This window comes from Rana temporaria, chromosome 3 (genome assembly GCF_905171775.1).
Source record: "Rana temporaria chromosome 3, aRanTem1.1, whole genome shotgun sequence".
Classification (NCBI taxonomy): domain Eukaryota; kingdom Metazoa; phylum Chordata; class Amphibia; order Anura; family Ranidae; genus Rana; species Rana temporaria.
In genome coordinates, this window is record NC_053491.1 from 276,650,016 (window position 1) to 276,662,616 (window position 12,601).

Genomic DNA, 12,601 nt, shown 5'->3' on the forward strand with positions numbered 1-12,601 from the left:
AACGACATTAAAAAATTACGCCGGGCGGACGTACGTTTGAGAATCGGCGTATCTAGCTAATTTGCATACTCTACGCGGAAATCAACGGAAGCGCCACCTAGCGGCCAGCGTAAATATGCACCTAAGATCCGACGGTGTACTAAGACGTACGTCGGTAGGATCTAGCCCACATTCAGGCGTATCTTGTTTTGTGGATACAAAACAAAGATACGACGGCGCATCGTAGAACTTACGCGGCGTATCAATAGATACGCCGACGTAACTCTTTGTGGGTCTGGCCCAGTATATATAGTTGATTTCTTATCCATACACCTTAGACTTTGAACATTTCTGACAGATAAAACCTTGTCTGTTGTTTAATATGAAAACATTGAAGTATTAAGCAGCATGCGTAGACTAATTTGAAGAACGCTTAGAATGTCTTTTTTAAGTGGATGTGATTTTAAATGATTTACTGTAACTGTAACAGTAAATTATAGCCATTTCCCTCTGCTTCAACATATGTTTCTTTAACTAAACTTTCCATCAACTGACCAGCAAGACTAAAAAATAGTTCAAGTAGAATTAATTACAGTTTGCATTTGATGAAGCGATGTAAGCACAGATGTTCAATGTTATATTTCAATGGCAATTTGATGAGAGATTAAGATTGGATTTCACACTTCTCATGAATTAGCAGATGGCTGACAGAAATAGATACTGGTGTCTTATGAGAGATACATTTTGGTAGAGGTCTCCAACCATAAGTCAACTGAGTGGATTTTCTCTTTTACATTAACTGAAATCCAACTGCAGGCAAAAAAATGAAGGCCCGGATTCAGAAAGGAGATACGACGGCGTATCTCTGGATACGCCGTCGTATCTCTGAGTGCGGGCCGTCGTATCTATGCGACTGATTCATAGAATCAGTTACGCATAGATTTCCCTAAGATCCGACCGGCGTAAGTGTCTTACACCATCGTATCTTAGGCTGCAAATTTACGCTGGCCGCTAGGTGGCGCTTCCGTATATTTACAAGAGGAATATGCTAATTAGGTATTTACGCCGATTCAGAAACGTACGTCCGGCCGGCGCATTTTTTTACGTTGTTTACGTTAGGCTTTTTCCGGCGTAAAGTTACCCCTGATATATGAGGCGTAGCTAATGTTAAGTATGGACGTCGTTCCCGCGTCGAGTTTTTAAGATGTTTCCGTCGTTTGCGGAAGTCGTTCGCGAATAGGGCTGTACGGAAGTTATGCTCACGTCTAAAGCAATGCCGGCATTCGCCGTTCATAAAATACATCAAATACGTGGGGACACAGTGAATTTACATAAAACACGCCCACATCATCCCCATTTGAATTAGGCGGGCTTACGCCAACACACATACATTACGCCGCCGTAACTAAGGGCGCAAGTTGTTTCTGCATACGGAACTTGCGCCCTAAGTTACGTTGGCTGCGATACGTTACGCCCGCCCATAGATAGACAATTCTATCTGAATCCGGGCCTGTAAGTTTACTTTAATGGAAACATGTCAGGACCAAAACATGGAGGTTACCACTGTAAACCTCATCTTCTGACAAGTCTAGCTGCATAGTCATCATGCTGATCTTTTCTTTTAATACTTTGGTTAGGGCCAGGCAGCTAGCTTTTTTAGATAAATGAAAACACTACAAGCCCTCCTGTATCTCACATGACAATTAAATGTAATTTCAACTAAGTATAGCATATTAAAGAATATTGCATGTTCATTCATATAATATAACTGCATCTTATAGATCAGGGGTGTACTGTATAAAGAATGCATGCTTAATTCCGTATAGTGATGTTTCACTTGTTTTCAGAGCCGTGCAGTTGTATCTCCTTTGGATATGTTTACCTGCTGATATTAGGTTCCTCATGTGCTGTTATGCCCTGTACACGCGATCGGAATTTCCGAGGGGATAAAATCTGATGGAATTTTCCATCGGAATTCCATTCAAGCTGTCTTGCATACACACTGTCAGACCAAATTCTGACCGTCCAAAACACGGTGAGGTAAAACACAACGACAAGCCGAGAAAAATGAAGTTAAATGCTTCCGAGCATGCGTCGACTTGATTCTGAGCATGCATGTTTTTTTCTCTGTCAAAGTTCCACACAGACAGTCGGACTTTTTTTCATCAGAAAAAAATAAAACATGTTCTATTTCTAAACTCCGACAGAAAAAAGTCTGATGGGGCCCACACACGGTCAGAATATCCGATGAAAAAATGTAGTCAGACTTTTTTGCATCGGAAATTACGATCGTGTGTATAAGGCATTGCTGTTTATCAAGCCAAAAGGGCTAAAAAATAAAGATGGACATAGGATGTCAACATTTTTATCCGAACATGTATCTACCATGAAACAAAATCTCACTTTATAGCTCTTACTTAGATCAGATAACATTGGGTGTGTCGCCTAGGAAAAAAGTGTAGTATAAATAAATTAAATTACATAGTCACATAGTAAAGCCCTGTACACACGATCGGATATCTGATGGAATCTAATCCGATGGATTTTTTCATCGGATATCCGATGAAGCTGACTTTCATCAGTCTTGCCTACACACCATCGGTTAAAAATCCGATCGTGTCCAACGCGGTGACGTAAAACACTACAACGTGCTGAGAAAAATGAAGTTCAATGCATGCGTCGACTTGATTCTGAGCATGCGTTGATTTTTGACCGATAGACTTCCCCACAGACGATCAATTTTTTCTATAGTTTTTTTAACCATAGGAAAAATTTAAAACAGGTTCTATTTTTTTTCACCGATGGAAAAAAAAACGATGGGGCCCACACACGATCGGTTTGTTCGATGAAAACTGTCCATCGGTCCATTTTCATCAGATAAACCGATTGTGTGTACAGGGCCTTAGTCAGGTTGAAAAAAGACCACCATCTAGTTCAACCAAAAAATAAAATAAAAAATACAATCCCATATACACAATCCTTCACCCACAGTTGATGCAGAGGAAGGTAAAAAAAAAAACAGGAAAGCATGATTCAATTACTCCTTGATACCCCGAGAGGCAATCAAATGTCCCCTTATGTACTGATAAGCACATTTTCGATGCAAAATGCAAATACAAAGATTTCTGCACTCCCCCTAAAACCTCTCAACCCAAGCTGCTGTATAAATATATCAATGATATTGATAGGAATATAACATTTTTAATACAAATTTGTGTTAGAATAGAGACTTTTAGACTTTAGAATAGAGACTTTATGTTAGAATAGAATAATATGGTTGTGTTCATATTATATAAGATTTATGAATTATTATTATTATTATTATTATTATTATTATTATATATGATGTGAATTAAAATGTATTGTAAAATCATCAAGTACGTATATTTATGCATGAATAGAATAAACTTGGAAATATCTATACTTTTTCATATTAGAAGAAATGTATGTTTTTGCTTATATTATATTGTCATGTTGTTGTTACAATGGTGTCCATAAATTTTTACATTTTGCATTGTATTTCCAATGTTCAGGCAGTGGGAGTTATCTGTTCTGTAACTAGTGTCTGTCAGGATACTATCACACAGAAAATGCCCTTATCTTTAATAGGTGTTTCTGTTGGATAGCGCCCTTACTGGCACTCCCACGTCTCAAGGAGTAATCCACTTTCCAACGTTATCTCAGGTTGCTGTGTGTTGTAGTGACATTTATTTTATGTTTTAATTAAATAACGTTTGTTTTCTCTTTCTCAAAGCAACAACATAGCACATAAATATTACCTGGCAGTAGACCCTGTGTCTGGCTCAATATATATGTCAGATACCAACAGCCGGAGAATATACAAGATCAAGTCTCTTACAGGGGCACAAGAAATTGTAACCAATTTAGAAGTTATTGCTGGCAATGGTGAGCAATGCATGCCTTTTGATGAGGCAAGATGTGGCAATGGAGGGAAAGCGGTGGATGCCATTCTGACTAACCCAAGAGGCAAGTAAATGGTTATCATTTAAAGTATCACTCTTAGTTGTCTTATTGGGTTTAGGGTAGATACTTTTCATGCACAATATTTTATTTGTGCCAGTTTGTATTGCTCTCTGTGCATCTGTTGGGTAGATTTCCCCTTACATATTGCCAGCACAGAAATTAATGGGATGTCTCCAATGGGGACACAAACAAAAGAAAAGTTGAGGTTTAGTACACAAAGAAGGGTTAGTCCAGTTGGCAAATGCTCTATGTGAACTTTTCTTGTATGGATAAAACAGGACTAATGCCGCGTACACACGATCGATTTTCGGCATTTAAAAAACAACGTTTTTCCGCCTCTAGAAAAAACAACGTTTTTTCCAACTTCATCATTAAAACGACGTTGCCCACACACGATCGTTAAAAAAAATGCTCTAGCAAAGTGCGGTGACGTACAACATGTACGACGGCACTATAAAGGGGAAGTTCCATGCGGATGACGCCACCCTTGGGGCTGCTTTTGCTGATTTCGTGTTTGTAAAAGAGGATTCGCGCTTTTCTGTCTGTTACAGCGTGATGAATGTGCTTACTCCATTACGAACTGTAGTTTTACCAGAACGAGCGCTCCCGTCTCATAACTTGCTTCTGAGCATGCAAGGGTTTTCACGTAGCCCACACACGATCATTTTTTACAACCCGAAAAACAACATTGTTTAAAACGTTGTTAAAAAATGCAGCATGTTAGAAAAATTTTTTTACATTTTTCAGAACCCGAAAAATGATGTGAAGCCCATATACAATCATTTTAAATCACATTTTTTTAAAAAACATTGTTTTTTACATGCCGAATAATGATCGTGTGTACGTGGCAAAATTTTTACCAACAGGAATAAAAACCTGACAGAAATGTTATCAAATACTCAAGTAATTTAGCTGGAATTAGGCTTTAGAGAAGGGCAACATTGTTACATTCTGTAATTTTTTAGTAGATGTATTTTTCTTTTAACACTTCCCTCCTGCGATCTGCAGATTATCATAGTTTAGAAAACACGAATCTACCACTAAAGGCTATCAATAGGGATGAGCTGAACACCCCCCCCCCCCCCCCCCCGGTTTGGTTCGCAGCAGAACATGCGAACAGGCAAAAAATGTGTTCGAACACAGTTAAAGTCCATGGGACACGAACATGAAAAATCAAAAGTGCTAATTTTAAAGGTTAATATGCATGTCCCCTGGGGCCCTGCCCCATGGGACATGTATCAATGCAAACAAAAGTTTTATAAATTGCATTTTTTTCAGGAGCAGTGATTTTAATCATTCCTAAAGTGAAACAATAAAAGGGAAATATTCCTTAAAATGTTGTACCTGGGGGGTGTCTATAGTATGCCTGTAAAGTAGTAGTAGTAGTAATGTTTCCCGTGTTTAGAACAGTTCCTGCACAAAATGAAATTTTTAAAGAAAAAAATGTCATTTAAAACTACTCGCAGCTATAATGAATTGTCGGGTCCCGGCAATACAGATCAAAGTCATTGAAAACAACGGCATGGGTTTCCCCCCAGTCCATTACCAGGCCCTTCAGCTCTGGTATGGATATTAAGGGGAACCCCATGCCAAAATAAAAAAAAATGGTGTGGGGTTCCCCCCAAAAATCCATACCAGACCCTTATCTGAGCATGCAACCTGGCAGGCCGCAGGAAAAGAGTAGGGACAACAGAGTGCCCCCCTCCTGAACCATACCAGGCCACATGCCCTCAACATGGGGAGGGTGTCCCCATGTTGATGGGGACAAGGGCCTCATCCCCACAACCCTTCCATGGTGGTTGTGGGGGTCTGCAGGCGGGGGGCTTATAGGAATCTGGAATCCCCATTTAACAAAGGGGACCCCAGATCTCAGCCCCCCATGATACTTTTTTTGTGAAAAATTCACAACATTTTTAAAAACCACAGTACACAGCTTGGGACAAGTCCTTTATTAAAAAGAAAAAAAAAAGAAAAAAATTCCAGCGATGTAAATCCATTCTCGATCTCCAGCGATGTAAATCCATTCTTGATCTCCAGCGAGGATACAAAGAAAAAAAGCCAACTCGATCCTACCTCCATTGGAGACACCTGCGGAATGATGCTTTCTCGCCGTGACAGCTCTTATATAGATGGGAAAATCCCAGAGTTACCCAGTGACATGTACAGATGACCTCACCCCTCTGACACAAAGCGGGTTTCCCATTGGTGACCCCATCAAAGGGGGGCAGGGTCACCACCCTCAGCTATATAAGAGCTGTCATGGCGAGAGAGCGTCATTCCGTGGGTACCTCCCATGGAGGTAGGATCGAGCCGGCTTTTTTTTCTTCTTCTTCTTTGTATCCTCACTGGAGATTGAGAATGGATTTACATTGCTGGAAATTGAGAATGGATTTACATTGCCTGAATTGTTTATATTATTTTTTATTTTTTATAAAGGACTTGTCCCAAGTTGTGTACTGTGGTTTTTAACACAATAACTTGTATGTTAACCTTCAAAATTAGCAATTTTGATTCCTCCCATAGATTTTTAAAGGGTGTTCTGCGGCTTTCGAATTTCCCCCGAACACCCCAAATTGTTCGCTATTCAGCGAACAGGCAAACACCTGATGCTTGAGTGAAACTTATGTTCGACTCGAACATCGGGCTCATCCCTAGCTATCAATCACTTGTGTGCATGACAACTAGCTATCAGACCTAGCTGCCACTAATTAAATACATTTTGACTGTTTTGAGAATTTCCTACCTCCATTCTATTTTTTGCAGTTCTGGAGATGGATGCAGCCAAAGAGGTTAAAATGGATAATAGCTTATCATAAGTTCTGAGGTTAATATGGTGTTTTTAATTTTAAATTTTTAGATTTTTTTTAGATTTAGCCTACATTACCTTGAAAAAACATTATTGTGATGGCAAAAAGTAAATATGGTTTTAGTTAAAGCAGATGTATTATTTATTATGGGTACTTTTCTAGAACCGTAAATTTATGCAGCCCTTTACACACATGCACATTATCAGCCAAAATATACTAAGAGCAGGAAATTTGTTTTAATACCCCTTTCCAGTGTCATTATAGAGGTAAGCATGTTTTTTCAGTCTCTTATGATTTAAGTATATTTGTTATGTGAATATTGAGTTCTTTCAAAGTATTGTTTCCTAGCAAACAGTTGTCTGATAATATCTGTAGGTACAGTAAAGCATCCCTTGTGAAATGCTAAAATACAGAATGCTGATCCCAAGGACTGTTGTAGATCTATAAATGTATTTTTACATTTGTAATAAAATACAAGACAATATTTTCTTTGGTTTTACTATTCAGGAATTGCTGTTGATAAGCATGGGCTTATTTATTTTGTTGATGCAACAATGATACGAAAAGTTGATCAGAATGGAATCATTTCTACTCTACTGGGATCCAATGACCTTGCTGCAGGGCGACCTTTAAGCTGTGATTCAAGCATGGATATCACTCAGGTATAATTAATTATATTTATTCATTACTTTTTTTGTGGAAAGACATATTTATAATGACCTGAAATGTGTTTTGCATCTGTAGCTAATTTAGCCTCTTATGTATCTGGTGCTATTTAGGGGGGTTTTATAATATATATAGATATATATCTATATATATATATATAGATATAGATATATATCTATATATCTATATATATATAGATATATATATCTATATCTATATAGATATAGATATGTACTGTACAAGGCAGTCAACTGTGTTTACTTTTTAACACTTGTAAAAAAGATGTTGTGCACAATATTCAGTCACTGTTCTCTACTTCGGCCAAGTTACGCCAAACAGTTAATTTCAACAAAAATCTTTTTAAAATATGATATATTTATTTATCATTTTCAATGTATGTTATTTCACTGTATAATACTACCTATACTGCAAAAAGCCAAAAGATTGGCTGTATTCTGGACACTGCAATCTGAAGCCCCTTTCATATGGGATGGACTCTGTCAAGCGGATCTATCTGCTCAGCGGGGGATCTGTCTGCTGATATCTACTGAGCAGGTGGACAACAGGTCCATGTCCACTCTGCTTATGCAGCCCGCTGATGGAAATGGACTGCCTGTCTGTTTCTATCCAACTGTTATCTGATCCACTGGACAAATGGGAAACAGATGCCCATTCGTCTGTTTTTAGTACACAGGATCGGATGTCTGCAGGTGTCATTGGACTCCATAGTGAGCAATGGATGGTCCGATCGGGTCTGCCTGAAAAACTGATAAGCGGACCCGATTTGTCAATCAATGTGAAAGGGGCCTCAGATTGTTAGACAACAATGTAGTGCAAGGACCTGCCTGATTGCATGCAATTTGAAAGTGTTTAGGTTTGACCTCATATTATATGGTTTTGGTAAATCTAAAGGAAAGTTGTACAAAAAAATTGTAGAATGTGTAGCCAGCTTTAGGAAATTGACTGAACAATGTTTGTTACACATTCTAGTAAATAGAAAATCATTTCTAGAAAAAACACTGCAGGCAAGCATTTTAAATATTTATATGCTTGGTTTTTCTATGATTTTGCCTGCATTTTTCAAGTTGGTGACAGGCTCTCTTTAATATTATGTTATTGAATTATTTAATGGGATCTTCTAAATTGCAAGCTATAAAATATTTTTCAGGTTCGTATGGAATGGCCAACAGATTTAGCAGTTAACCCAATGGATAACTCACTCTACGTCCTAGAAAACAATGTTATTTTGCGGATTACAGAAAACCATCAAGTTAGCATCATAGCTGGACGTCCAATGCATTGTCAGGTACCTGGTATAGACTATTCCTTGAGCAAACTGGCTATTCATTCTGCACTTGAATCTGCCAGTGCAATAGCTATCTCCCATACTGGGATACTTTACATTGCAGAAACAAATGAAAAGAAAATAAATAGAATACGCCAAGTGACGACCAATGGTGAAATCTCTCTTTTAGCTGGGGCGGCTTCTGACTGCAACTGCAAAGATGATGTCAACTGCAACTGTTATGCTGGAGATGATGGCTATGCTACTGATGCATTTCTAAACTCACCATCATCCTTGGCTGTAGCACCCGATGGTACAGTATACATTGCAGACCTTGGAAATATACGGATAAGAGCTGTTGTTCAAAACAGGCCTGTTCTCACTTCATTTAATCAGTACGAAATTGCATCTCCAGGAGCACAAGAATTATATATTTTTAACATCAATGGAATTCATCAGTACACACAGAGCTTGGTCACAGGGGAATACTTGTTCAATTTTACTTACAGTGCCGACAATGATGTGATAGAAGTTATTGACAATAGTGGCAACTCTTTGAAAATCCGCAGGGATTCTAATGGTACTCCACGTCATTTACTCATGCCAGACAATCAAATTATCACCTTGACACTTGGTACCAATGGAGGACTTAAGATGGTCTCTACACAAAATCTGGAATTGTCCTTAATGACATATGATGGAAATACTGGGATGTTAACAACAAAAAGTGATGAGACTGGCTGGACAATGTTTTATGAGTAAGTACAGAGATATTTTTTTTTTTATTATTATTATTATTTTTTTTGTTTACAAACTTTTATTAAAGGAATAGATGGTGGTACAAATCCATACAAATAATGCAGATACAAAATGAGGGTTAAATCATATGAGAAATCAGAACGAGTAGACAAATTAGTATTTTTCATAATGGTTTCAAATAATATCCATATTAGCGGACAAGTTGAAGGATGGAAAAACAGTGTCATAGGCTGAGATCAAACCATATCAAATAAAGTATGACAAACGAGGGGAGTCTAGACTGGGTTGAAGAACAGGGGGGAATGCTCATTCCAGGGAGACCGTTTGTTATTAAATATGTGATTAGTGTTTTGTAGGGTATGGAAGATTTTTTTTAAATTAAGTTTATATGATATTATTTTATAGATATAACTGAAATACTTTCCTGAATAATGGATGCATAGTTTCTGCATTAATCATTAGTTACACCTTTAAGTTTCTTTCAAATTTCTAAAGTATTTGGCTGCAGCAAGATGCCTCTAAAATATTTCCTACATTGATTTAAATGTAAGTGAAAAACAAAATGCTGCATGCTGATAAAAACAATATATTTTTTTCTGAAATAATTACTTTTAATCCAGATATTTCTCTGTAGTATATATTTATATATTTATATATTTATCTATATAATATATTCCTATTTTATTAATAATATACTCAATAATTTATCTTTATCTAAGATAGTCCCATACCTTGCATGTGCCATGTGATTGTCAGGATCAGCAGCTAAGACCTCCAGACACGTATAGCTACATAAGGGAACTGAGACCAAACAAAGTACTGTATTTATTGACGTATAACACTCACTTTTTCACCCAGCAAATTGGTTGCATAGTGTGTGCATGTTATACGCCGATACTACAATTTGGGCTGCCTCAGAGAGAATGGGGAGGGGGCGAGATGAGCACCGTCAGATTACATACAGCGAGAATCTCCTGTTCAGCCTCTGTAATAGAAAGACCCGTCTCCTGGGCTGGCATTGGACCAGTGTTCTGTCTATCATAGAAGCCGGTCCAGGAGGCGGAACTTTGTATTAAAGAGGCCACAAGAAAACAGGAGATTCTCGCTGTATGTAATCTGACGGCGCTCATCCCGCCCCCCTCCCTGAGATGGGCATTAATCAAGCTGCATTGATGGGCAATTGTGAGGCTACAGATGGGCATTGATTAAGCTGCATTGATGAATAATTTTGAGGCTGCATTGATGGGCACTGACCATTATTTTGTTTCAAAGTTCTTTATTTAAAATGTATGTTTTTTTCCTGAAACTTCCCTCTTAAAATAAAGGTGCGTGTTATATGCCTGTGCGTCTTATATGCTGATAAATATGGTAGTTATCATTAAAGTGATATTTATTTACAGTGAACACACACCAAAAAGCATACACAGCAACCAGTGAAAGCATAAACCACTCCAGAAAACAAGAACAAGAATAACTAATGAACCTAATTGCTATCTATATACAATATCTACAACATAAGGGACACAGGCAACAGGGATGCAAGGAAGGGGACACGACTGGGTACAAGGGCATGGAACAAGGCAGAGGGGTGCAGGACGGATCAGGACACTGGAAGGTTCAGGAAAGTTATCAGTCACAAGCTGGAAGCAAGAAGGCAATCAGACAGGATAGTTACGTGCTGGGGAAAGGGAGGAGCAGATTTAAATATCCACCTGGCAGCTGCAGCCAGGTGTGGTTGATCATAACCTGCTGGTTTCTGGGAGACACCTGCTGGTAGACACTAGAACTGCAGCCATCTGCAAAGTGAACTCCAGTGCCACCAGCAACTCAACCCTGACAGTGATGTTTGTTAAGCAGCTGAAGTGAACTTCCGCTGCCATAGAACAAAAAGCCTCTATTGTGCAGGCTACTACAGCAGCCACAGAGGAAGTTCACCGCCACTGCTATAGTAACCTGTCCACGTTGGAAAAGATGCAGCTTTTCCACTGCGAGCCTATTACCACGCATGCAAGCGATATACTTGGCCGGCAAGGTGGAGCAGTCAGCATTAATCTAGGAAGACTGCGACTTGGGCTTCATTTGCCCTCACAAGAAATGGTCACTCAGAACACCAGAGACATCAATATAAAATAAACGATCTGGACACAGAAAGAGTAAGCTGGCATTCACTACTATTTACAAATTATGATGTATAATTTTTTGGAGGATTAAGCTACTTTGCCTGCAGTTCCTCTTTAATGAGTTAGTCAGGTGGACAAAAAAAAGCACAAAAAAAGACACAATCCATTTAGTTCAATCAATTCTAATTTCTAAGGACTACATATCCAATAGTGCCTTGCTGCCTGCAAGCAGTGTTTCATTTACTGAATCCACCTCCCACACCTCTTTAGTTCAGAAGACCAGCTTTGTGAAATTTGTGACACAGCACTCCAGGGGTATAGTGAATATGTGTCACAGAATTCAAGAAAGTGAATGTTTGGGATTCTTTAAACTGTATGTTTTTTAACTTCAAAATCATTAAGATTATAAGGTATGGGCTACAGGTAATTGAAACACAATGTGGAAATTAAACTAGAATTAAAAATGTTGACTATAAATACATTCTGCAACATCACAACAAAATTACTTTCTCGTCATGTATATAACATGTTTTCTTAGAAACGGCATGTCCATTCTGGGCACAAGAGATATCATAATTGTTAGAATTCCATTCTAGCACAGGAAATTATCTGAGCTTTTTACAGCTTTTTCATTGTGCCTATTCTGTCCTGAGCAGTGGTTGAACTACCACCACAACAGCTCTCGTGGCCAATCTGAAACCTGAGGCAAATTCAACCTGGTTGAGACAAGAGGGGGTGATAGACAGGTCCAGCATTTAAAAATTGTCTGCTTCACTGCTTTCATCATAGTTTAAATACTCCTTAAAATATGTCCTTCTACCAGTCCACCTGTGCTTCTGCCAGCATTCATTCTACCAGCATCTCTTCTGCCATCAGTGTGGAGGTTATTTACTAAAGCTGGAGAGTGCAAACTCTGGTGCAACTCTTCATAAAAGACAATCAGCTTTCAGGTTTTATTGCCAAAACTTAATGGAACAAGCTGATTGGCTACCATGCGCAGC

At 38.5% G+C, this 12,601-nt stretch overlaps 1 protein-coding gene across 1 annotated transcript in view; it reads left to right on the forward strand.

Annotated features, from left to right (window-relative positions):
* TENM2 (teneurin transmembrane protein 2) overlaps positions 1-12,601 on the forward strand; it is a 1,404,789-nt gene that overhangs the window by 1,310,112 nt on the left and 82,076 nt on the right. The window contains exons 21-23 of the mRNA XM_040344668.1: positions 3,734-3,966; positions 7,278-7,432; positions 8,605-9,479. Coding sequence (XP_040200602.1) covers positions 3,734-3,966; positions 7,278-7,432; positions 8,605-9,479 — 1,263 coding nt within the window. The remainder of the gene's footprint in view (positions 1-3,733; positions 3,967-7,277; positions 7,433-8,604; positions 9,480-12,601) is intronic.